The 27,887-nt window shown below is 42.3% G+C and overlaps 1 protein-coding gene across 1 annotated transcript; it reads right to left on the bottom strand.

Moving 5' to 3' along the window:
- Window positions 1-300: 300 nt before the first annotated feature.
- LOC103354526 (E3 ubiquitin-protein ligase RNF38-like) lies at window positions 301-25,648 on the bottom strand. Its single transcript, XM_008277931.1, has 13 exons — window positions 25,578-25,648; window positions 23,850-24,544; window positions 11,386-11,447; window positions 6,058-6,260; window positions 5,600-5,969; window positions 5,345-5,509; window positions 4,875-5,045; window positions 4,114-4,299; window positions 3,896-3,999; window positions 3,714-3,798; window positions 3,457-3,578; window positions 3,254-3,353; window positions 301-2,950 (listed from the first exon to the last, which is right to left on the bottom strand). Exons 2-13 carry the CDS (start codon window positions 24,454-24,456, stop codon window positions 2,888-2,890), a joined length of 2,238 nt encoding a protein of 745 aa, XP_008276153.1. The 5' UTR covers window positions 24,457-24,544; window positions 25,578-25,648; the 3' UTR covers window positions 301-2,887.
- Window positions 25,649-27,887: the final 2,239 nt, after the last annotated feature.

Genomic DNA, 27,887 nt, shown 5'->3' with positions numbered 1-27,887 from the left:
CTGCAGAAAAGGATAGGCAAAGAACCAAACTGTAATTTCATGATTGTAAACACATTATATAAAATTAATTCCAATTAAAACTGTTCATTTACCAACTCAAGAAAAGAGAAGTGATTTTTATCACAAAGTAAATAAATAAACATTGGAGTATAAAGTAGGGCTCCTTGGATAACAGAGCTACACTGCCACCAAGAGGAATAACCTGAAAACAACTCAAGTAGATGATTTCTAAGAAACCTAAATTTAAAAGCAGACACGGGAAATCATTGGTTGAGGAGAGAATAACTGGGAAGCACAATGTTTTAGAAGAGGATGTTATACATTTATTATTGAACCAGCTTTTGAAATCCAAAAGACAGGGTAAGGGATTAAAAAATCATTGCACTACTTAATAAAGTATTACTAGAAGTAACTCTCATACAAAATGTACAAATGTTTGTTAAAAATTTCATTATCATCATAACAGGCCTTCAAATGATTTTGGTTACAAATAAAATACATAATGAAACTACTATGACACCATTTTAATGATAGAGTTTCATAGAGTTTGAAGGAAAAATATTCAAACAACCCAGCGACTTGCATGGAAAAGTTTAGCAAAAATGAATTGATAAGCACTAATCATACTGGTTTGCGCCATTTTCTGAAAAGACATAAATAGTGGGACTGAGGTAATTGCTAGTGTACCAAGCAACAACAACAAAAAAAAAAAAACTGTCCAACACAAAACAATCCTAAGACACAAAATGGATGCATACAGTCACAAATATGACCCCTAAGAGAAAAGAAAAGGATGACAGGAAATATTTCCATTGATTCCCATTGGCTAATACATAATTTTATACACTGACAACACTGAAGAAGAGTTTTATAAAATGATGTTCTTCCCAGATATTGATGCACTTGCTAGTTTGCATTTTCTGGAAAACAAAAATCTGGTTTGAACAAATATGTTGGTCTGATGTGGTGACAGTGAGGAGATACAAGTTGTACTTGGAATAAAGAAATGACGTTTTATAAAAGGCATCTCAGATGTAAGACACTGCAGGTGCCTGGCTGAACTTTCCACAACACAACCTCTGTTTATGCAGTCTCTACTGTATGTGGCCTGTGTTAGGTAGTCATCTACACATAAAATACCAGTCGTGATAAATAGTGATAAATTACATCTGAAAGTTTGATCTGTGCTTGAGGTGAAGGTATTTGAGTTACATTTTGACATGCTGACATACAGTGAAGATGCATTATTAACATACACAGACCAAAAACCTTTGTAAATAAACAAGATGTGCGATGGGAATATAAAAGGGTCGACATGTTGAGATACTGAAGAACATGTATTTTTTAATGCATTCACATCTGTTCTCATACACACATTGACTGTGAAAAATGTATCAGTGGTTGGGTTCAGAATGAAAAAGAGCATCTCGGTCTCAAATCTACATATTAAAGTGCTGAAGTGTCAAATCCACCAGTGAAACAGTAGATTTATCTGTGACCTTATGAGCCTTTTCAAACTTGTTTCCTGTCAGTGATGGAGAAAAGGCTTGTTACCCGCCAACACTCACAGAAAAGGTACCACGACAGATACAGTCACATATTCAAAAAGTCTTATTCCCAAAGGAAAACTAGCAAAACTAAGCATGGACAAAGGTTTTTGTTGTTTTAATGAATCCCCATAGATCTGTAAAATTCCAACTGAATTCACATAATATGCCTTGAAAGAGCGGATATGTAGAGACGATGATAAACAACCCTTATCTGTTGTCTTTACTTTTGGAAATACTGTTTCACAAATGCCTTTCAAAAACCCTAAACCTTTACTTTTTCAGACAATAACAATGAAGATGGGAGGAGTCAGAACTGTAACGTGTGAGAAACATGACAAAAAAAATAATAATTCACTTCCCGAGAGGCGTTTCTGCTCCTAAACTTTCATTTTAATCTTTGATTTTTGAACAAAATCTTGCCGTAAAGGTCTGACGTTACCCAGTGAGGGTAAATCAATCTGGAGTGAAAAAAATATAGGAAATAAAATGGACTGTACCACATGAACTGCATAAATACCACAGGAGGAGTAACTCTCACATCCACACACTGGCGCGCACACACACACACACACACACACACACATTCGGAGAAAATAAAGTGTATCTTTTTTTCACTGTTTCAAAGTAGTTCACTCTCTGACACACAGTGTACAGTATCTTTGTCTCACCCCATACAGGCTGCTCTGATGCTGAGGAATGCAAGAATACACAAAGAAGAAATTAAAGTGACTCATTCAGTTCAAAATCATAATGAGTCTAGTGAAAAGGACAGTCTCTGCACGCCAAGATGTGAATGCTTAATTACAACCAGAACAATAACAATGAAATTATCAGAATCTTTGGACTGCCAATTTTCTCTAAATGTTTGTTAGTACAGCTATACAGAACTTTTTCAAATAAGCCTTTTTCTTCTGTTATTCGACCAGAAGACTGAACAGATCCATTTGGAAGGGCTCATGATGTTAAAAAAAAAAATACAAACATATATGTCCATCTGCACATGACACTGTGTATGTTTCGAAGGCCATTCATAGTGAGCAGTAACCATCAGCAGAAGGCAGAGTAGTAGGGCGTAATTAGTCCAGAACAGAAGGCCTATGAAGTCCAGCGATAAAGTGAACACGAGTCAGCAGAAAGTCTCCACGCTGCTAAATGCTAATTCCAGGTGAGAATTACTGTTCGGTATCTGTGGAATGAAGAGTGAAGGTTTGAGGAGCACTGGTCCCGGTAATGTGGCAGAATGTGTAAGCGGAGGCGTATGACAAAGAGGGACAGAAGTTCACTGATTGGTTGGTGCATCCAAAAGGGAGTCAGGGATTGTGGGTGTTGACATGAGGTCACTCGGAGTCCCGCTGGACCTCAGAGGCATCGGCTCGACAGATAGGACAGGTCCGGTTGGCCTAGAAGAAAGGAAAAATAAGGAGTGATAAATAATACGTCTAATGGGTATGAGAAACACACAAGAAAGGGCTCACATTTCATAATTACTGAAGCCATTTACAAGTCAGCAGATTGCAGGTTACTGCTTTACAACTGAGCTGTTTTGTGCCCATTTCTTTTTATTAGAGTTGCAGCAATCAGGAGAATGCCAAGACATAAAAACGGATTTTGCTGTGCCATTTTCCCACAGGATCGAGCTTTACTGCCACAGTGGAAAGTTCATACATTTACAGTTATCCAAAAAAAATGGTGTCTTCACTCACCTTAAGCCACTTGTCTACACATTTGGCGTGGAACTCGTGGTTACAGGGCAAAACCCTCAGGAGCTGGCGAGACTCGAAGTCGCACATACATACCACACACCTGCAACACAAAGGTTTGGAGCATTTTACACACACTCTTTCAGCAAGCTTTTGAATCATTCCAAACAACTCATAAGAACAATTCCAGATGGAAAGCTACTTACAGTGTTTGCTCAGACTGATGGTTGTTGGGGTTGAACCTGTATGACGGAAGCTGTTCTATGTCTGCCTTCGTTAGACCTCGGGGCTTGGCCTCTCCTAGACGCTCTGCAAGGTTCAGCAGGGCCTGAAGTTTCCACACAGAAGAGAAAAGTTTAAAATAAACCGTCATAGTATTAACAGCAGTTTGAAAAGTGGTCCCCCTTTCAAACATCATGTGCTAACATTATTGGCTGAATGCCGTGGCATCAATTTGTCCTACCTCATAGTTCTCCACCTCTCCATCATCCACATCCAGCTCTAGACTGATAGCAGGGGCCACATTTGGGGGCATGGGAAGCATGGACCTGTAAGTGGTTAAAAACAGAAGGTTTAGCAAATATTTACTTTGCAAATTCACCTGTGTGTTTCCAACATAAGCCTGATGAACTGAAAAATGCTTACAAGAAGTAAGGCAGGAAGCTGGGGTGGTAGGGTGATGGGGGTACAGCCTGCGGAGAGCGGTAGCGCCGGCTTGTGAATCGGCGAGGCATAAAATGGGGATAGGGCTGTGACAGACAGAGAGAAGAAAGTTAATTTACCACATCAAGGGTAAAATCTCCATGTTTCAACAATCCTACATTATAATCCAAACAAACATGCCATTTGATTAATGTACTCACCACTGTAAAAAGCTCCTGTGACAGGGGGTCATGGTGTGAAAGGAATTGGAGTGGCGTAGAGGGCGGTAGGGTGGAGGGAGGCTGGGGGTGATGGTGGTGATGGTGGTGGTGGGCATAGCTAAAGCCTCCGCCCACTGAAAGCTGCTCTCCCAGAAGCTCAACCTCATTTTCGATCCTCTGTAAGGGCTGAAATGAAACAACAAAAGCATAACAAGTGTTATGGTGGGCAAAAGATGGCTGCTGTTGTTACATTTTAGCACCAGTTAACTGCGGTACAGTCTTTAAAATCAGTAAACTCAAACTCTAGTCATGTGTTTTATTTTATTATTATTATAAACAGGCAATTTATACTGTAACTTCCTTAATTCTTCGACATTTTTTTTTTTAATGAATAGGCATGATACCCTGTTGATAGCAGAACTCTAAAGAGGGAAACAACTAGTATGGGATGATGACATTGTCCTAATTTTAGTAGCTGTTTTTACATCTTGGTAAAGAGTTTTTTGTCTTCTGATATTATCTAATTGCCCTCCTTTTAAATAAAGCAATTTCATTGCAAATATTATTTCAGGCAGTGAGCACACCCATGTTATCGCACTTGAATTGGCAGTTTCTTCAGTCTTCATAAAACCACAACAAACTGCATCTTCTTAAAAATGACTGGCTTCTAGTGCTTGTAATTACTTTAAGTAGAAAATGATGTAAGTTAAAGTATATCAAAGTTAGATGAGCTAAAAATAAAACATAATTTGTTTACGCACCGATCGTGGCTGTTGCGTCTGGAAAGGCAGGAACTGTCCGGGCGTGGGGAGGTGGGGCGGGTGGTGAGAGAGGTGAGGCGGAGGGGGAAGCAGGAACTGAGGGTCGCTGGACAGCAGTGAGGGGAAGGCATAGGGCACTGGCAAATGTTGCATTGAACACGCCTGTAGCATCTGGATGAGGGTGGAAGAGAAGAAGAAAAAGAGAAAGAAGTTTTAATTGTATGTTTTCTCTCTGCGGTAACTGTAATGTGCACAGTCTTGCCACAAGGTGGCAGCCACAACTGGGAAAACTGACAAGCATCTTCAAACAGGAAAACGTTCTGCTACAATTTTAACCAACTTTCCTCTTGTGCACTTTTCTATTTCTTTGGTTGAGCCATCGTAGACACTGTACAGCACAGAGTGTACTTTTGACTAACAAACAAACCCACACACTCCTACAAAAGAGCACACTGCTATATTCCTCTCACCGGGTGGTAGTGTTGTCCAGTGCTGAAGACCACACTGCAGGCAGGGACCTGTTGTTGTGACGAGCAGGTGGGGGGAAGATGCTGACCGCTGCACAAAGGCGCCGCGAGACCGTGAGGAGGGACGGGAGTCACTGTGTAGGAGACTGGTACACTGGCCTGCTGCAACTGGGGAGAAACCACCTCACAGTTAACATATAGCCTCATACATACCTGCAATGCCTCCTACACAAAAATTGAAAATATTTGCAGACCAACCTGTTCATGCAGGTCCATGACCATGGCTCCTTGCTGCTGCTGTGTTGCATGATGCTGTTGCTGATGATGATGGTGGTGGTGGTGAGCGGCCGGGTGCAATAGCCGTGGCGACAAGGTGGGGGGGTGGAAGGCTCGGGGCTCCTCTGAACCTGCCCCTCCGCCACCAGCCGTGGGAGGCTGACCGTAGGTACTAGGGGTGTGCGTTGGGTATGTCTGGTGTGTGGAGGGATGTGGGTTGTGGTGGTAATTTTCATCTTGGAGCTCTGATGGCGACAGGCGAGGAGCAGGGCCTGGGGTGTAGGGGTGGTGATGGGAAGGCAAGTGCCGGGATGGTCTGGAGAGGCGGCCACGCTGACGCCTTGCTGGCGGGCTGTAAGTTGGAAGAGATATGGTTTTATAGTGGGGACCCTGACTTCAATGGTTACAGTTGAAACGTAGAAATCAAGAGAGCATCTTACCTGCGTCTGTGCCGAGCAGGAGTTAAGCACCTCTCCTGGTGGTAGTGTGTGTGGGGATGAGGCTGTCTCCGACTTTGGGGTCCTGACTCCCAGGGGCGGATGGGGGGAGAAGGGGTGGATGGTGGGGGGGCAGATGAAGTTAGCTGTTCCAACACGGACTGACTGGACAGCCTTTGGCGCTTTGGACTGGGGCTTTCCTCACTCTGCATAGGGAGTGGGTGGAAAATGGAGGAGGGTGAGAGAGCGGATGGGTATTGCGGTTAGTGACCAATAGCACTCACATCAAATAAATCAATTTCACTATGCTTTACAACTCTCCCAGCCTACAACCCAGGCTATTGCATCGACACTATGTTCCTTTTGTGACTCGTGGCATTTCCTGTATGATCCAGTGTGCACGCTCATGTGTTTGTGTGCATGCGTCTGTGAAAGAGAGCGTATTACACCACCAGCACTCAGAGGCCCTGAGGGTACAAAGTCACTTCCTCTTGGCGCGAGGAAATGCAAACACAAGACAAGCACTCACAAGCCCATGTGCGAAATTACAAGTACACACCCTCAACTGGATGGCTTGACAAATACTTTCTCGTACAGTCAAATTAAAAAAAAGTCAGGGATATACACGAAAACAGTGACATAGCTGAACAGCTCAGGTTTAGACTGACTCAGGAGTTATCATATACCGTTTCAATCCTATCGACTCATTTGTGACTCACTTCACTTACTGTCAAACAGTGACTCTCACGCTTGGCTCTTGGTGAGGCAAGAACACACACATACGCCCATGTGTCAGTTCTTAGTCATTCCCCCTTACGAGGACCTTCGCTGTGCTCACAAGAACACACAGGTTCTCTCTCTCACACACACACACACACACACACTTTTTTCCCCCCCCTTCTACTTACTTGATCCCTGCTTCCACCTCCCCTCTTCGTGGGAGAGACACATTGTTAAAGTGTGATAAAAAATGACTCAGCGGCTGTGACTTTTTAGCACACACACAGGCACACACATCCACAGCTCAGCAACCTTGAGAGCAGTGTGATAGCTAACAGGAAACAGCTGGAGAGCAGACTGCAGAAACACACACACACACACACATACACATACAGAGTTATGGAAACGCCTGCAGACATGCGCAAATTCACATTCACACATGGGCAGCTGCCACTGTTTGAGTTCTACAGCCTATAAAGAACAATACCTTCTGAAGCTCTTTAAAGGCAAGCTCTACTGTTTTAACAAAACAGAACAAAATGTATTTTGACTGTAGGGCCAAACAGACTGTACACTAATGGCTCGCTCCCAGTACTGGATGTGACCTGAGCTTGACCAGTTTATAGGAAAGACAAACAATAACAATGACTTCACTTAGTCTTGACCAGAGTGAACTGAATGATAGGAAAGCACTGGGAAGAAGGAAGAAATAGAACTCGACAGGTGAAGTCTGGTTAAAGCTTTATAGCCCACAAGATTCTAAATAAAAGAACAAATATAGATAGTAGTAGTGAGACTTCTGTTTAATTTTTATATGCTACGTAATGCAGAATACACCTGAACATGTGCGTCCAAGATGAGGGCAGCATCAACAGGCCCGCCACATCCTTTCCTGCCTAATCCACTGCTTTGTTCCATAACTGTTTTACTGGTTTTATCTGACAGGTAGAAGTGGACATTAGGGTTCAATTGATTATTGGTCTGGCCAATTAGTTAATTGAATATTCAGCATTTTTCCAATGTAAATATAATTGTTTTTTGTTTACAGTTTTCTCAATAAGGGCTGCAATGTGGTTCGGTGGTTAGCACCGTCGCCTCGCAGCAAGAAGGTTGCCGGTTCGCGTCCCGGTGAGGAGATCCGTGGAGTTTGCATGTTCTCCCTGTGCAGCATGGGTTCTCTCTGGGTTCTCTGGCTTCCTCCCACAGTCCAAAAACATGTTGAGGTTAATTGGTGATTCTAAATTGTCCGTAGGTGTGAATGCGAGTGTGCTTGGTTGTCTGTCCTTAAGTGTAGCCCTGCGATAGACTGGTGACCTGTCCAGGGTGTCCCCTGCCTTTGTCCTAAGTCAGCTGGGATAGACTCCAGCTCCCCTGCGATCCTTGTGAGGATTAAGCAGTGGATGGATGGATGGATGGATGGATGGATGGATGGATGGATGGATGGATGGATGGATGGATGGATGGATGGATGGATGGATGCCCAATAAAATAAATCATCTTTAAAAATGCACTACTTTGGTTGTGATGCCATCTCTATCTATAATCACTTTGGGGCCTTAGGCAACATCTCACTCACAGCACAGTCTGATTGGTTACAAGCCAAATGTAATACCCTATTGACACTGAAGGACAAACAGTGAAAAGTTATTTTAATAATATGTAAAACATAAGTAAACAAAGCCATGTCAACAAAGTTTTGTGTTAGAGTTACTCTAGCTACTCTAAATTTTGATTTAAATTTTTACTGAGAATGTACATCGGTAACACATATTCGTTATTGGTCTACTCATTATCTGTACTGGCCCTGAAAAAACCACATCGATCTACCCTTAGTTGACATGCAGTAAGAAATGGTTTTGAATGACCTAAATGTTTCAGACAAGATGCATTTAAATGGCTGCTGTTTTTTTGTTAAAATGTTATCTTGAGGTCACAATTTTTACCCATTCGGTTAAACAAATCTGATATTCAAGGCTGTTAATGGTTGAATTTTGAAAAAAAATATTCTTCATAATAAGAAAACTCTTTTGTCAAACAAGGGCACTTGAACACATCTTGACATGCAAAAATGTAGACATGCTGTGCTAATGAGTTTGACTTAAATGACCTTAAATATTAAACACAAAGGACAAGAAAGCCTTGACATTAGGAGTAGACTATGAGAAGGACGAGTCCTCCTAATCATATATGTTTTATTCAAGGTATTCAAACAGCGGGGCAACTTGAGAGCTCTCTAAGGCTACTTAAACAACATTTAAGACAAACGTGCTTTGTCTGACTCAGCTCTGTAATGTTTCTGACACAATGAGGTCCTCTTGCTTTTTGTAGGACTTTCCTTTTTAAAATTCACATTAAAAATTATTTTGGTGAATTAAATAAAAACACCACATGGTGAAAGTTCATTATCAAGTCACACAGATAAGATTAAGTGTGCAAAGTATCAGTTTGTTTAAAAACAAAAAACAACATAGAACAATACACTATCTACTGTATGCCCGTAATAGCACTGGATGGAGGGCATTGGCGATCCACCCCCACTCAAGATTCCTCTCGACAATGAGCCCCTCTCTTCCGACCCAACACCCCACAACCCCTCTACCAGCCTCAACCCAACCCCAAAACCCTAGGGACATCTACTGTGCCCATTTTCATATCTAAGCCAGCCTCTTCCACCACCACCACCACATTCTCCCCACCCTCCTCAACAACCTCCTCCCATCCCCCCTTTCCTTCCATCAGATAAGCTAAACCCATCTATAGTCCCCTTTTCCTCTTGCACCCTTTCCCTTTCCCCCTTGTCCGTCTGCCCTGTCTGAGACCCCAGCTTAAAATCTGAGGGGACAGGGCAGGTTCTGAGGTAGGACAAACACACATGCAGTTGGTCTTAACACATGCACACTATTGCCCATTAGTATGAAAGTTTGATGGGCCTGTCTACCCACGTTAGAGGGAGGGGAGCACTGTCAGACAAAGGAGTGTATGTGTCCTCAAGCAATATGCTATAACATAGCCGTATGTTATAATTGAGGGCTTGGTGCGAACATATAGACAGACTTGGATGCCTGGTCCGATTTAGACAAATCTATAAATCTATTTTATTTTTTTAAATAGCCAACACACACAAACAAACAGATACAGTGACTCCCAGCACAGCCTGGAAAAATTATGCTCTATGGCTGATACTGAAGCACATTCTGCAGTGCTTGCAGTGTGGAGACCGCACACACATCCTCCCATTCCTTTTCACTATGTCCACATTCAGTGTGTGCACAGACCAGACTGGACAGATATCCTGAGGCAGAAGTACAGACACACCCTGACACGTTCTATTTCACTATGTCCACATTTGGGGTATGCATGCATCTACTCACACACACAGTAACTCTGGCCAACAGCTGTTGTGGCTTTGATGTCAATGCTAAGAACCAAAATAAAGAGAGGCCAACATAGTGCATGCAAATGCACACCTAAGAAATACAACTGGGTTTCCTTTTCTCAACCCTAGATTTTGTTCATGAACATACATGCTGAGCAAATACGGTCATTTGCTTTTACAGATTCATTAATATTTGCAGACATGCTTCCACTAACACTCAAACACTTCTCCCTCCCCCACTTATTTTCTTTCCATCAACAAGATTTCAAAGCCCATTTTGTTTCCTCTGCCACTGTTCCTCCCTTCCTTCCCCTCCCTTACCCCTTCCCCTCCTTTTGCTTCTCTCACTCCAACCAAGTTCCACAGCTGGAGGTGAAATCATTAGCAATACCCCCTCCCCGTTTTTGGCCTCGCCTCCCTCCCTCCCTTCCCTCTCTCCCTCCAAGCTTTCAGCAACACCTTCCTCAGCATCCTGCCTCCCCTCTTCCCCTTCTTCACTGTTTTTCACTTCATCTGCTTGCTTTTAGCACAGACCTTCGCTTGTGATGATGACTATCATTGACTGAAGTACACTTGTCTACTCCATTGCTAAAATGACTAGTAATACTATGTTAAAAATAAACACATATATATTTTTCTTGTTAAATATAAGTGTGTAGTTTCTAAAAAAGAAAAAAAAAAAAGGATACCTCAAGAGAAAAAGAAAACTATATGTGTAGTGAATACACTGTAAATATCGAGGGGTGCATGGATACATCATGTAGTAATCGGCTTATTAGCTGTAAACAGAAAGTTTTCACAACTGGCCATTAGCGGTTTATTGAAAAGAATCGACTGCTCCTACTTTGCCCTTTCAGTCACTTTTAAATGAACAAAAAAGTGGAGCAACGTCAGTACAACTGTCCATAAAGATTGTCCTTAAATTAACAAACATGCACAGTACATTTCTCTCTGCTCGGAGGGCAAGTCTCTCTAAACTTGTATCCTAAATAGTAACATACCATGTATAAGCATACTTTAGGCTTTGCAAAATGTAAAGCAGAGTAGCAATGTGACTTTCTTTGGCATTACTGTTCAAAATTTCTACACAACAAACATGATTAACTGCCTCAGAGCCTGTTACAGTCAACAACATCAAGCACTTCTCAAAGCTTTAGGCCCATCACTGAAAAAAGGGAAAGTAAAATGTTGTTATTTCTGCTATTTAGAAGTTTTTCATTTTGTGTGTGGCTTACCTTATCACTCTCCTCTCCATATGCGTGGTCTGGGTGGCAGTGGTAGGATCCACCAGAGGCTCCTGCACAGAGAAGGAAAGAGGAGAACAGGTCAGACGCTGAGCCATAACGAGCTTTAAAGCATCAGATTTTTTTCAAATTTTTCAATTTCTAATTACTTTACATTTGTGATCCGAAAATAGAGCAACAGCTCATTTCCATGAAATTCGAAAATACAATGAGGCATCCAGGACTGGCCTTGAGTTGTGATGTTACCACCACGGCCTTGAGCTACTTCACCAGTTAAAATATGCCACTGAATTTTTGATTTTGCTTTAAGTGTACTATCAGCCAAATAATTTTTGCCATATTTACAGATGGAACTTCTCACGCTCAAAAAGGTGGGTTTGAGTGTATTTCACAAGCACATGCTACTGTATTGTGTTGTGTATTATTTTACAATAAGATGCACAAAACATGCCGGTAATACCTTTTGTGGAAACTGAGAGCACCGTAATACCCAGTCATTGTGCTGGAGACCCCTGTTTATCTACGTACAGTGCATTTAATCCTTTCGTTGTTATTGTTCTAACACAACTTGGATTTAATACTCAACGGCAAAAAACAATGACAACATGTTTGTGAGAAGGGGCCACAAAAGTGACTGAAACACATATGTTGCACTCTTGTCTCAGATCAGAGGCAGTAGATGTTGGTGCGTGCACACACACACACACACAAACACACACACAAATGCACACACACAAAAAAATAAACACAGTAATCCTGGATTAGAGAAGCTTTCTGATGATACCGCCGCTTGCATCACAGCTAAGACTTTTACTCTTTTGTTTTTCCACAATCCTTTCATCTTTTTATTGTCTTTCTATTTATTCTGGCTTTTGTTATCCCTTTGTCATGGGGACGTCTTTGGTTGGGGACGTCCTCACCACAGATGGTGGCAGTGGTATACACACCAAGGGTAAGCACTCCCAAGGGCACTCCAGACAAGGCTACCTTTACAATGGAGATGAAGAATGCTAAACTGGAAGGGAATAGATGCAAAAAAGGCTTTTAAAAGAGCATTTTTCACCTATCGGCTGTTTGTTTGTGGGATTCTTCCTGCTCACAGCCTCCTTCTTTGAAGTAAAGCTATGACTGACAACAAAGAAGAGAGAGGGGAGAGAAAGAGGAAGAAGAAGCAGACAGAGTGAGGTTTTCACAACTGAATTCCTCAATCCTTAAAAAAGCCTTTCCTCTCATACTCCAATCCCTAGAGCAAGCAAAATAAATGGATTGAAAAGGTTGAGGTAAGTAAAGCTTATATTAGTGTAGTAAAAAAACGACTAAAAGGCTATTTCCACTGAGGTGATTTGCGACGGAGTACCGGTGAAGCATTCATGGGACTCGCCGGCTGCACGGCACTTTTCTGTACGACACTCATTCACTGATCACAATAGGCAAAAATCCAGCTCCCTCCCTGAATGTGGTCTCACTTGCACATTGTCAGAATCCTGTAAATTGAGTCAGAGACGAGTCATTCAGTCCGAGTCACTCTATGGAGGCCAACACAGAAGCTACAGAACGGGTTTAAAATGTTTCAATGACATCATGTCCACTGTTGGACTAACAGACTGAATACAATTTATTTTCTGCAGTTAGGGGCCTCAAGGAAAGTTGAATGGTGGGATTGCAATATGAATTGCAATGTGTAGGGAACTCTTTCACCTTTATCTCAGAATTTTTAAACAACAATAATAGGGAAGATTGAAATAACTATAGCAATAGGAAATATTTTCTAATGTGAAACTTCATTAGCAGACCAGACATTCTGCATAACAACAGGGTCCTCTTAAATCACCTATCTCCTGCTGGGACAGGGTCAGTGTTGACATGTACAGTATATGTAGTGTTGTTTGTGTAGTCTTAGTGTAACTCTTGAGTAAACAGAAGAAAAGTGACAGCTGGACCTGGAGACAGCAGCACAGCTCAAGAGATTTAAAGACAAGAACCACAACAGGACTGTCAGCATGAACACACTGCGACTGATAGCTCAGTACAGATCGCATTCAGGAAGAAACTGGCAACTCACACCCATAATACAGACACTCACAGCAGACAGAGTTGATGTCAGTGTTGTAAATGTTGGCGGGAAAGTGGTGAAAATAATTCAACATGAGGGGATGGGTGAAGAAGAGAATCTGGAAATATTTAACTGTTTAAACACTAATAATAATAATAATAATAATAATAATAATAATAATAATAATAGTAAATTCATGCTTTCCAACTAGGTTGTGTAGATTTTAAAAAGTCCTAATTTTTCAGAAGTTTTAATCATGGTTCAACAAGAAACGTTTTGAAGGTGTGTACATAAACTACTTTGACAACAGCAGTCTGCCAAGTTGCAACTTTCTAAACTGAAATTTGGGATGCAATAGCATCCAACATGGGGCAGCTTTCCACTGCAGGAACTCTGGTGTGCAAAATGGTGCGAATGTTTACAGGAACCCCATGATTGGGCTTTCAGCCTTTTGGTTTCCATTGCAACATAGCAACAAACAGCTTGAACCACGACGCTAACGCTGAGTACCAAAACGATGACAAATACTAACCACTGGGGCTAACTTCAGTCCTCTGAGTATGTAGGAAATAGAACAACTAAGGTTTGTTATGTTAGCCTATATGATGAATGTTGTGTCGTTGCCATGTTAGAGAGGAGTCTACTACTCCAGGAGTACATCAGAGGGCAGAAAAATGGTTGTTGTTCTCTCCGAGGTGAACCAATAAGGATCAAGCCCTGCACAGCAGTATTTCAGGGTCACTCAGATGCATCTAAACCTGAGTAGATACTTTTTCTCCCCCCAAAAAGGTTCAGGCTGCCCTAAAACTGCCTGAAAGTTCCTGCAGTGGAAAATGGCTTACAGAGAGGGGTGTGGTTGTGTGGTCAAGAAGTGGCCATAGTTGCTAAGAAATTGTGTTGCTTTTTGAATGACTACATAATACTACAATTCGTGCAAGCATAATAGGGTCAACGGATTTTTTGGGGATTTATTTATTTTAAATATAACAATTCAATCTCTTTTCTGCAATATAAAGCTGACAATATCAAATAGTAAAAAATGCTACGTTAGGAGGAGCACAGAAGTCACTGCACAAACTCTAAATATTAATATAGCTAAAAAAAATAACTTGGAAAAAAAAAAGAATGTAAATGATTTTATAAAATTTATAAAAGTGTGTTATACAAGTGTAGGAAAAGAATGTCTGCCATCAAGGCTGGCTTTGAGGACAATGTACAGAGTGAACAGTTTGCAGACCACATAAAACCATCCAATTTTCACAGTCAACCACACCTTCCCAATGGCTGCAGAAAATTGCCATTGACTTCAGTTGTTTGCTCGCTCTGGAAAACCAGCGCAGCGGTGATGGGGAGGAGAGGATGAAGAGCGAGTGTGAAGGAGAGAAATGCGGGTGACGAGAAAAGGGCAAAGTGGAGGTACAGAAGAAGAGGACAGGCCTGGAGATGCACATGAAAGGGTGAGAGCACTGAGGAGGAAAGGGAGACGGGAGCAGACATGGAGTGGAGGGAAAAACATAAGGAAACGACTAGAGGGAGAGAGCAGTGGAGGGTGAGAGAACAGCCAGAGAGAGGGAGCAGGGTGGGGGTTGTGGCTTCCCCTCTTGACTGCTATTGATTTTCTGTAAGCCTCAGAGTGCATCAGCTATTTCTATCCATTTCCTCCACCTCTCCCTCCCTTTCTCATCCCTCCCCCCTGCACTCAGCTCAGACACCCTCCTTACACATCCTCCTCCTCACACTCTCCATCACTTCATCACCATCCCTCCCAGCCACCGATCTATTTCCCTATCTGCCGGCCTGTCTCTCTCCCATATATTCCTGCAGCTTTATCGCACAGCATCCACGTTTCCTTTCCTTGCCCTATCGCACCATCTCTGTCCACCATCTCCATCACCCTCTCTCTTGCAGTCTTTCTCCTTTAAACTGCCTCTTCCTCGCTCATGTCTAAACAGGAAAACACAGTAGAGTGTGGGTGAATATAAAGGGTGGTTGAACAGATAAGATGAATGATAAGTGACTTAACAAATAAGCAGCTTGACAAACAGCAAAATAGACAGAAACCGCAACAACTGCTGCAGAACTTGTACCTATTCACGTGGCAAACACAGAAAGTCAAAATATTTTGGGGGGAAATTTAACATACATGTAACACAAACACACAGACACACACACACACACACACATATATATGTATATATATATGCACCTCTCACATCACCCCGCCTCCTGAACACATGTCACAGCACGCTTCACACCCTAGCGCAAAGCAGTCAAGTAACAAGCTGATATCCAGGCTTAAAATAGGCGGGCATGTAGCGCTTGCCCAGCCATTACCTGCTTCGCATGTGCTTGACGGCAAAAGAGTGTTTGTGAGCGTGCGTATAGAAATGGGAATGATTCTACCTCTCCTCTCCCACTTCATTGTCCTCCTACCTCTCCCTTCTCATTATCTTTCTCATTATCTTCTTTTCTGTTGTTACTGATGAAGTGCTTGAGGTTACTCCTCCATCCTGCGCTTCTTCTCAAGACTGAGAATTTGCATGCCACAGTTTTGTGTTTGTATGCAACATACTTGAAGAGGAGGTAGTTTGCGTATAGGCAGCAGCACTGCTTTGGCCAAAATGAGAACATGCACAAGGAACATGAAGAGGAAAAGAAAACTGAAATGTACATGTCAATAAATTCATAAGCTTATGTGCTAACCACAAACCCCCTCAGCATAACCCTAAAGAAGAACATTTCTATTGTATAATATCTAGAATATAAGCTTGGTATCTTTTGCTATGTGGTTAAGAACAGGTCTTTATGGGCCATTACTTCTCATCAAGTTAATATCAGTAATATCAGTTAATTTGATACACATCACTGATTTGTTTGGTTTTTACACAAAGCTCCTACCAGCAAAAAAAGAAAAAAGACCTCATTTAAAAAAGTCACTGCTTCAAAATATTAATTTCTCCCTGCACTCAAATGTATGCATATGCAAATATTGATGCTAGAAGTTTTTTCTTTGAACGGGGACATTTCTCTGTGTTCAACTCAAATCGGAGTACACAGAAGCAGGATTTTGCGACAGGTAGTTCCTAAAACAATCTAAAAATAACCTTTAAAATGACAGTTTTGACTTAGAAAAGACCTTTCAAAGTAGCTTAAAGCATGCCATAACAGGCCCCCAGCGCTCAAATGCACTCGCAGCTCAAGGACAATACCCGCCTGAGTGCACTGTCAGTCCTGTCCAGTTTCACCGGCATTAACAGCTCCATGGAGGATATTCTGTTAGTCAATAAGAGCATTTCCAGTTGATTGTTTAGTGAAATGTTTCATCTAAACATGTTAATTAATGTGCCATCTACCATTGCTCTCTTGTTTCTTTTTGCTTCTGTCAACTTCTTCTCAGCACATGCGAATGTTTTGACAGTGACATCATTTTGTCTGTATCCATATGTTTTCTGACAGTCCCCTCCCTGCTCCCAGCCCACCCAGGGAGCAAGTAAACAAGGCATATGTACTTACACACAGTCAGTAGGAAAGTAAGTTCCTAAATAACACAGAATACGCACAGCTAACCACTATTTTCACTTTCTCGCGCTCCCTTCTGTCTTCACAATCTCCCTGTCACCCCAGTTCCCCAATGAAAGCCAGAAACCATCTGAGAGGCAGTATTAGGGGAGAGAAAGTAATGTGCAGAAAAGGAGAGACAGATGACAGTCTTAATTCTCTTCTTCCATCATAAATCTCGACACTGTTGCCACAAACTGAGCTTTAAACTCACTTCAGCTACATTCAGAGGCACTAATTGGAAAAAAAAAAGATTGCAGAAATTAACTTGTTCTGTGTCTTTGAAGCAACAAACGCACAATTTATAAGTCAAGAATCAATGTCACCATATCTGCATGAAACGTCAAATGTCTGAATTAAAATCCTGTAATTACTTGTGAATTTTCTTTAATTTTGTTTCCGTGACAGCAGCAACTCAACCAGATGGTTATATGATGCTAAAAATAAAAAGGTAAATGTCACTTTATTTACACGACGGAAATACCACAGTAAAGACACACACAAGCGCACACAGGTATAATAATGCTTTTGTTCAACAGGTGCCAATATATGCATACTATCTGAAAAGGTCCGCCCTAACTAATACATTGAATAATAGGTTTGGAATGATTTATGTCCAGCAACAATCTTCATGACAAAAAAGCATGTATGCTCATATTAAAAGTAGTTTCCAACAACAATGCCCACAGAAGTTTCAAACACATCAGTTTTGCCTCATGAATGTGCAAATGCTGCAGCAAGGCAAAGTTTTCACAATGTATTGTTACTAAACAAAAATCTGTTTTTGTTTAATTAAGGCAATTAGGTCGTCGCTTTGCCAACTACAAACATGGCGTCAATTACAATGTTAGCTAAAGGCGTTAAAGCATTTTCTGGGAAATCTGTATCACCTTTTTACTGGGTAACTGTATATAAAAGCGAGCTCCAGAATCTAATCACATCTTCTAATCAATGTAGAGAACCTGTGGTGTGCGTCCAAAGATTCTTTCTTTCTGCTGTTCTCGACTTATCACATTAAGAAAAATCTGTCCATACAGTCACAGATTCCACAATGACAACATACAGTATATCCCGCTTACCATGTTCCACTGTGGTAGGACGGTAAAACAAAAAAGACTGATTCTGTTCCAAGTTATGCACACCAACACACTGAATCAACAGATGTAGACTGTGGGTATAAGCCATGTGGCATTCACCTTCCCTTCCGCTATCTACATGTTACGGTTTTCAAAATCCTCTTTGCTCTAGGAAACAACAACCTCAAAGGATTCTTCAAATGGCAAGTTTTACTCAAATCTGAATGCTGCAACAAGAATGGCTTGTTCAGTTCTTTCTGTGAATGGTTGTTAAAACTACACATATGTTTATGCCATTTTCTGTCTGGCGGGTGTGTTTTTTTTTCACATTTGCCCATCATTATGGCAAAAGTTTAATTTTCAATTTCAAAGCTTGTCCTCCAAAACAAGTTCCCTTCACAACACTATTTTAGAGGGTATCATCCCTGCATCCTGGGCTAAAAGATGTCCGTGACAACTGTGATTGGTTTAAAGAATTACAAACAAGCCACTGTGTTTTTTTCCCTCTTTCCCAAAATGATCATGGGTGCAGCCACACCATTCTCCAGCACTGACACATCTGTAAGGAGAGGCCAGCAACTAAGCTCCACAGTCAACAGCTTATATCAGATATAAAAGCCCAAAAGCACATGATAAATTCAAATGCTACAAATTGTGAGTCACCTAGTCCAAACACACCTCCCTTGAGTAAATAAAAAATAAAAATAAATGAATAAATTAATGAATTAACTAAAGTCTTTGCATTCTGTCCAATAAAATATACACATGTCCAATTAAAACAAGGATTTAATTAAATCCAAAAGTATAACCTGAATTCCAAATACCCTCAAACCCCTGTGGGCTTGAAAGGTGGCAAAAAAAAAAAAACTCAGATCAAAACAGTCACAGAAACCTGTCATTCACTTCCCCACCATCCCTGCAGCATGTTCCAGCTCTCTGCTGCACTGTATCTGTATACACTGTATATTTAAACAGTCCTTGTTTTGCCAAAATACAACTCTGTGAAGCCCTGAATCTTCAATGAGTGTAGCATATTTAGCCATATGTTGGCAAATTGAAAAACACTCAGCATATGTGTTGACAGCAGAGGAGTGAATTATGTTGCAATACAGATTTGAGAATAAAAATGTTTTCGTAAAATGTAACTTTACAAAACACCCAAAACAAACTATCTCAATCTACACCTATGTAGACTTGCAGTAAGATACTCAGGCCATGTATATGAAGAGCAATGCCTTTTAAAACCGAAAAAGGACGAGAAGGGGTGGAAATAGGGAAGGACACAGTGAGGGGTTATGTTGAAACGACAAGCAACACTGAGGATGCTAAACGATTGAGACATAGAATTTCTACAGAAGCAACTGGAGGGTAAAAAAAAAAAAAAGAATGAAGACTCAGGAAAAGGTAGAGGTGGTGACATCCATTTCATGAGAACTGGTTCGGCTTGAAACTGGATTTGAAGGGGTTAAAGACAGTCCCACCTTACCTACAGCGTTCATTTTGACAAAAAAAATGTTTCCATACATTCATTGAGTTACAAAACCAGGTAGTGAAATTTACAAATTTACAAAGAACCCACACCTATCTGAAGACATACTGCTTTTGAACTACATCCAGTGGACAGCGGTACTACAAGTTTGCTCCCATGACATAATCAAGGTACATCCCCTGAACATACCCAGTTATATCAACAGGGACAAAAGGCTAACATGCAAAACAGCAGGAGCAAACAACACCTCCCTCTCTTCCTTCTAACAACATTCATGCCATTCTGACATATACCTTTACCTACACTTACAAACTCACTGCTGGTCTTGACTTCAATCATGTCCTCTGCCCTCTCCATGTCGCCATCTGCTCCCAGCTAATAATTTTTGATCTCTCTCTTTCTAGTCACAGTATCCACACCTCCTCCCAGGTTGCACACTCAACTGCTCTCTAAAAGCATGCTTCCGCTCTGTGCTTTGCTTACAGTAAAACTAATGACATGCTATGTCTCCTCCACAGTCAGCCCTATTCCATGAAATTTGTTCACATCCTCCTTTTGCTATTACTCCCTGGCCTCAGCCTAATTATCTCTCCCTTTCCTTCCTCATCCCCTCACTGCGCTTGACCTTCCTAAAACTCATGTGCTGCACTTCCTCGCTGCGCTCCTATAACTGCACTGACTTCTTTTTAAACACACTCCTCTCTTTTCCAGCTCTGTTTTTGCACTCTTCCTGGCCTCTTTCGCCTCTCCTTTTACTGACCTTTCTTAAGGCTTTTAGTGACCTCTGGAATTCCCTCTTCCACTCCCTCTTAGAAGTACTTTTTTCAGAGCCCTTCCCTTAGATTCTGAGCTAATTTAAGGTCACTCTCTACTATTCCAAAGATCTTCTCTTGCTGACCAAAACGACTGCTTTGTTGTTTATTTGGAGTGACAGAGGAGCAGGGAACCCCTGCTACTTGGTCAATCCAAGTGAAAGAGTTTCTCTTCAAACTGGAGGGGGTTGCCTGGGCGACAAGACAAAGGAAAGTAAAAAAAACAGAGTGCATGTTTCCACTTCTGTTACAGACAGAAGGATGGAGAGGATAGGAGTGGAGTGGAGGGGTAGAGGTAGAGTGGCAGTAGTGTCCGCCTCTCTGCTGCTTTGGGCAATCCATTAAAACGATCCTTCCATTAGACAAATGTGAGGGAGGAGGCCAAAGAAAATGGACCAGAGGGGTACAGAAAGGGTGGACTGATCCAGAGGGGAGGGAGAAATGAATGTGACTAGGAGAGGACAGGCTGTGACAGAGGTTGGTCAGAATCGGGGTAGGATATCAACTGCTACAGAGGATGTTTTTAATCCATTTGGACCAGTTCAGCAGCAGTTTTAAGCATTTTTGAACCACATTTTCTGTGCTTCCCTTTTGCTCTTTGAGTCTCAATTTTGCGGACATGAGCTCGCAACACATTTACCTCATAACGCATGATGATTTCCTAAGCTTGCAAGCAAACTCATTTCAACAGTATATGAGACAGAATGTCAAAAGCAGAAAAGGAAAAAAAGAGTGCACTACAGACAGTATGTAGCAAGCATGAAAGACGAAGGCCCAAAGGGGGAAATGGGACCAAAAGAATTACAACAGATTCCATGAAAGGAAGGAGAAGGAGAGCCTGAAGAGTACGGATATCATTATCTTTCATGCCCAACGCAGGTGACTAGCATGGGAAGAATAGATTAAGTATCTCTCCTTCTCTTGCACTCTCCCCAACAAGCAAGGCCCATTCTGGGAATGGAAAGAGGGTCTAATAAAAGGTGTGTAGTGTTGGGGAAAGGTCCAGCTAGCCAGCTGCTTCATTCTTGAAAGAGAATATTCAACTATAAATTAGTCCCAATGCGTCCTCTGGCTAAGTTAACAATGGAAGTAACACTCAAAGATAAAACAAATACAGAATTTTTATTTTCATTAAAACAAAGCTTGCATTACTATTGAGCTACTGCAGCTACTATAACAAGAATATGCCAACAAAGTTGCAACTGTCAGACTTATCTTATCTCACTTGAACAAATATAGTAAAGCAAAACACAAATGTGTGCACATTCACCTGTATTTTTTTTCCAAATTACTGTTCTTTTGTTTGCTGTAGGTTTAAAAATAGTCTTGATAACGAGTCAGTGAGTATCTAGAATAGCGAAGCGGTGCCTTCTCCTCTAGCTCAAAATCAATTCGGATGGAAATACAATAGAGCCATTCTATCTATTGATTTGAGCTATCCTATACATGTCATAGCCAAGATACTATGACAGAGTACAGGTCGCAGATCACAGCAGACCAATGAACTCTGATGATGACTAGAGCTTCTTTAGTAATGCAGTGTCAAATTGAAATAGGACAAAAATAGATGAATCACTTGTCTCAGTTCTTTATTGCCTTTCTTTTTAACACAAACATGCAAATGCAGACCTTGGGTTTCCTTTAACCCTGCAAGTCACCCCAAACATGGACATACAACACATATTGCTTAGACAGTCTATAGGCTGGGAGTCCAGAAGGGGCCTTTGTTTGTTTATGTGTGTTCAGCTGTTTTGTTTTTTTCTTTCGTACTCTCACTCTCCCAGACAGGTAATTCCAGTCTCCATACGCAGTTGCTAAGCTTTCTGTGTACGCGGGTATGCGGACACCTTCTGTTTAAAGTTGTCTGTTTTTCACTAAAGCCATAGACTTCCTGTGCTTTATGTGTGGGGATTTGGCCTGGTAGAAAATAGTTTTAAGCTTTTTATACAAACTAGCTTTATTTGACTGTGCAGTTGAATATGGTGCCCAAGATAAACAATACCTAGTAGTGACAGAGCTAACCCACGGTTTACTACATCATCCATCATACATGAATTGTTCAGTGAGAGGAGTGTTAGTCTGTGGATTGCATGTTAAGCTTTTCCTGCATGTAGAATTAGTATAAGTAGTTAGTCAGGTCAAGACAGTGCAAAACTCTCTTTTTATTTGTTCCTTATAGTTTGATTGTCAATGATTCAAATTAATCTGAAATGTGATTTAGTTCTTTTTTTATTTTAAATCAATCTACATTAGGAGTGCTTGGTACAAATATGCATCAGTTTTTTGTTTAGAACTATACAATGTTTCTTAAAAAATGATTACTGATGTAATATTCCCCAGAACACCCCTGGAGACAGCGACCATGTACAGAAGCATTTCTTAACTTGAGAAGCCTGTTTGGTGTGCTATTAGCTTTAGTGAAAGAAAAGCTTTCCCATAGCCTCAGTGAATGTGAAACTCTAGCTGTGCTGTTTCAATGTTATGTGGTTCACTACACTGCATTCGCTGTGTGAGAGTGCCCTCACATGTATTGTACACCCAGCAACAGTCCACACACACCCTCGACAAGTTTTGCTTTGCTCTGAAGCAAAGACATCAGAGCATATGTTTACCAGGTAGTTTGTGGTAAAGAACGCCTCTATCTGAAACGGAATATGCTCATACAGCTGACAGAAGCTGTAAATCTGTTAGCGTAGAGGCCATGGTAAACCTTATAACACGAAACATCCTATTTTGGTGAGCTGGTAGTCTTTTTTGAATATGTGTATGCAAAAAAAAAAATGTATCTACAATATGACCATCTAACTATGAAGCTACACAATACCATATTTAAAATGAACTAGTGTCAGTACAGAAATAACCTATATGATAGGTGCCTATTTTCTTTTTCATTTCTTGAGCTTCACCTTTGCAGCCCACAAAGCCAACCCTGTGGGTTATCTACCCACCATATTTACTCCAAGTACCCATTACTGTCTTTTAAAGAGAGTAGACCATGCCTAGTTTAGACAAAGATTAGCCTGTACGCATTGTAAGGCTTGTTACCTAGCTACATCAATATTTGTGTAATTGACTCAAAGTAGACATGCCACAGTGCCTTAAGAAATGCAGTCTGGTTAAGTTGAACTGGCTCGAAGCTACCCCAGTCCACACCACAGACTGCTGTTGTTCATTTACCTACTGTATGTGCTAACTGTGCACCACATCCACACTACAGCTCAGTGGCAAGCACGTAAAACACCCCATCTAATTACATCAAATGTGTTCACACATGCACAGACAACACTGTCATGCCAACCCCAGGGCAGTCCCCTACTTCTTAATTTGCTTCTGAAAAGATATTAAAACACCTCCATCCCTTCAACTCGGAGACTGTGTGAAAATAAAAGTCGTTTAAAAAAATAAAAAATGTATGACTCGATCCTATACAAGCACATACACGGTCTGTAATAAGTGTGAAGATTTACCTGCTGCCGGGATGCGGTGCGCTCCGGGGACCGAGGACAGCCTCTGAATGCCGGGAGAGGCGTTACTTCCCGGGGCTCGCTGCTGGTTCTCCGAGTGGTTGCTGTGAGCTCCAAGTGGCGAGCAGCCGGCACCGTGCTGCTGCTGTGGATGTAGCTGCTGCTGCTGATGGTGGTGATGGTGGTGGTGGTGGTGATGGTGGTTAGATACCATAACTCCGCTGCCGGTTATTCCATTGCCATTGCCAACACTGTACTGCTGGTAATAACCAGACCGAGAGCGCGATCGAGTCCTTGGGGGCTCCATGGCCATTTGGTGGGGGTGAAGGGGATGGAAGAGGAAAGAGGAGGACGCGGCTGGGGACTGCGGCGGAGAGCCGTTGGTAGATCCAGGCTGTACAAAGCCCCTCGCCCCGCTCTGGCTGTAACTATAGCCCCCGAGTCCTCTGCCCCCCTCCGCGCCCCCGTACTCTGTTCGCTCCGCCGACTCCGCCGCCCCCGCCTCGTCGAATAAATCAGCCCCTTTAGGGACAGGCTCCGGGGTGGAGGGCAGCCGGGGGCAAACTCTAGGCTCCTGAGTCGTTGGCTGTCCAGCGGCTGCGATTGGCATTTCCTTTCGGGCTATTTCCTCTGTTTCTCCCCTTTTTTTTCTGCGTTTTTTCCTCTCGTTTCCTCTCACAGAAGAAGCTTTTCACAGACTGTTCAGAAACACAAAGTTGGAGACTTAAAGCAGAGCAGCGATGTTTCCTCCTCCTCTCTAAAGCAAAAAAAAAAACCAACAAACAAAAAAAAAACATAGACCAAATCAAAGTATTTACACCAACTACACCCTTGTTTGTTTTGACAAACACGTGTGCTGTAATTTGGGTTTAGCTTGTAGTTAAACTTCCCTCAAGTTTGTCTGAGTAACGTTACTAAAAACAGCGTGATTCCCCCAAACTGGTTCGACAACTAAACAACGCTGCCTGGTCAAGATACCATCTCGTGTTTTTAACTAAACACGGCGGTGGGAAGGTTAAACACTGGTTCTCCTTTCGTATGAGATTCATCTCACGGGTTACCAGCGACGTTCACTCCACAACAACCGAGCGAGTACGGCCATGGCTCGCTAGCTCACGGGAGGCTAACGTCGGGGAGGGGGGGGCATGCTAACATTAGAGCGCATAGCACACTGTGGTGGTAAACGCGTTATTGTGCCTATTCTAACCGTACGATAATTGTGTTAGCATACCCTAGCGTTTTCTTATAACCGTATTCAACCCCGGAGTGAGTTTAAAGCAACTTTATCTACTTTAAACCGCATTTAAACTTGTTTAGCCAGTCTGCGTAACGTCGCTCGCTAGCTTGGCAAGCCATACCAACCCCTCCTCCTCCACCGACCAACACAGAGAAAAATCCCGTAGCTAGCCACCCACGCCTCGAATCCCTTTAAAATGCTTGGTTAATAGTGACAAAAAGAGGTTTCGAGTGAAAAAGAAAAAAAAAACTTATTCGGGTTGATTTCACTAGTGAGCCGGTAGTGTTTCCCCTCCTCAGCTGTAAAGAGGCAAGCGGTGAAAGCGTAGAGAGAGAGATAAAAAAAAAAAAAAAGTGGTCAACCTAAAATTACAAAGAAAGAACCACGGCTAAAATTAACACGATCTTAAAGAATGACCCCGCCTCTGAGTCTACAGCTGAAAACCGGTTTAATTTCTCTATCCGGAGTAGTTTTTATTCAATACAACAACTTACCTTCAACGTGCTTCGACTCGACTGTACTCCTGACTCGGATCTGTCGATAATATTGTGAGCCCTGCGTGTGAGTGTATGTGAATGTGAGTGTATGAGCCCAGTGTTCGCTTGGTGTCAGCGTGAAATGTGACAGACCGTCAACGCTCAAGTCGGATTTCACCAGGCGCGACCAATCAATACCGGAAAACACGCCGCGTTTGTAGTTACTTTCGGCACAACCCCTACCTTATTCTTTCACCGAGAACAAAAGAAAACGACGGGATATTTAAAAAGCGTTAAATCTGGCTCGCTTTTTGCTCGTTTCACCTGGTAACTTCGACTTTTACCGGCTACGCGAACCGGTTCGCCGATCGGTGCTCGATTAGCAGGCCCTGTTAAATCAGAAGCTGTGGATAGCAGAGAGGCAGGCTAAAAGGGGCTTTAAATTATTTATTTACAAATACCAAGCCTACCCATTGCAGCTGTTTCCTTCTGGAGCCGAAAGTTCGCTTTAAAAATAAGTATTCGCTGTGTTTGCAAAAGTTGCACAGGCGGCCGGTTCACAGCAGCTACAAAACGGAGAAGGGGTTTATTTAGACCCCTAATCTGAAATAAATTAGCTTAATGGAAGCTACATCACCAGGATGAATGAAGTGAGTGGGATCTAAGCCAAAGTTCTCACTGACTGAGCAGGTTTGTGCATGTTTTCGTGGGTTTTGGCAATCTTTTTATCTAGCAACTGGTGAAGCTAAAGAGAGTGTAACACATTTTTAGTGGGAACATTTAAGGGCTTGTTGTGTCAAAGGTCAAGGATGTGGCCTGTATGGAACACTTATGAGAGACTATTGCAAATAATGTGTCATGTTGATATTCTAGGAGTGTGTGTGTGCGGTGGCAGGAGGGTGTGATGGTGTGATAGGAAGCCATGTGAGGAGGGGAAAACATGTATGTGATTTCTGTCTGTCCTCTCTTTCACACCATCTCGCCTACTATACCCTATTCCCTCGGTCTTGTTCTCTCATTTCACACACACTCAACCCCAACCCATCAACACCACTCCTAATACACACACACCCAGCACACACACATTCTCTCCTCATTACACTCCCTTTCCCTACTTTGATGATATGCAAATATCCCTCCCACCCTCCTTCCTCTCACTCCTCCCTTCCTCCCTCCCTACCTCCCTCCCACAAGCAGCAAGCCTCCACACACACACACACACACACACACACACACACACATCACACACAGGCTAATGCGCTGTGGCAGCGTCCACAGACAGGCGGGGAGGATCAATTTTTCACCCAGTGTGCTACCGATATTCATAAGATAAGGCCACCGAAGATCGAGGAGAAGGGAGAGAGGGGAGAAAGGTGGGGGGAAAGAAAGGGGAACAGCGAGGAAAATGGCGAGTGGGTGTAATGAAGGGGGAGGGAGTGCAGAATAAAGGGTGTCCAGGAATAAGGGGTGAGTGGGAAGAAGGAGATTGAGAGGAGGACTAGGGAGCAGTTACTAGGGAGGATGAGCACGGGTGAGAAAGTGGAGAGGGGTGGGGAAGTCTCGTGGGTGTGTGTGGGGAGGCAGGGAGGGTGGAGGCAGGATGAGTAAGTGGGTTAGGGGTGGTAGGGAAAGGGGGATGGGGGTGTAGAGAGGGCTCTGGGGGATGGGATTGGGAATGGATAGGGTGGTAAGGGAAAACGAGGGATGGTGTGTGTCTATGTGCGGATGGAGGTGGGGGGGTTATTTTGCTGACGTGCTCTCTTATTGGCTTGTTCAAACGCGGGGGGGAGGGGCAGCCACAAACCATACTCTCGCCAGCTGTAGGGAAGAGCAGAGAAACAAAGAGAGAGAGGAGAGCGAGAGAGGGAGGGGGCCCAGATATGTGTTTTAATGTTGATATTCTGGTCTAATTAGATTCCTGTCTTGAGTGGCGGAATGAATGGAGCTGATCATATAGAAATGGGTGCAGTAGAAGAGGAAGCAGGCTTTGTTTGAGGATTCTTAGTGCACACAAGGGGTTCCTGATGTATAGTGGAGACACAGAGGCAAGCAAATTGGCAACACTGTCTCTTTCTGGATCCATCCAAACTCACATTTACTATGTTGAAAAGGAGTGTCTTCCCAGGAGCAAATGAATTTTAGATGACATGTCATCGCTTTAATACTTGCAGCGCTACCTAAGCATTATGCAATATGTTCTTGAAGACGACATGTCAAAATTTCAAATAACCCAAGTGTTTGAAACTTCAGAAAGTTTATTAAAAAAAATACACACATGGCTGTTTACAGTACAGTGGGATATTTGTGCCACCCGTTTGTGTAAATGTT

The sequence above is a fragment of the Stegastes partitus genome, unplaced genomic scaffold (assembly GCF_000690725.1).
Source record: "Stegastes partitus isolate 25-593 unplaced genomic scaffold, Stegastes_partitus-1.0.2 Scaffold110, whole genome shotgun sequence".
NCBI classification, from domain to species: domain Eukaryota; kingdom Metazoa; phylum Chordata; class Actinopteri; family Pomacentridae; genus Stegastes; species Stegastes partitus.
This window is presented reverse-complemented; position numbering and strand designations above follow the sequence as displayed.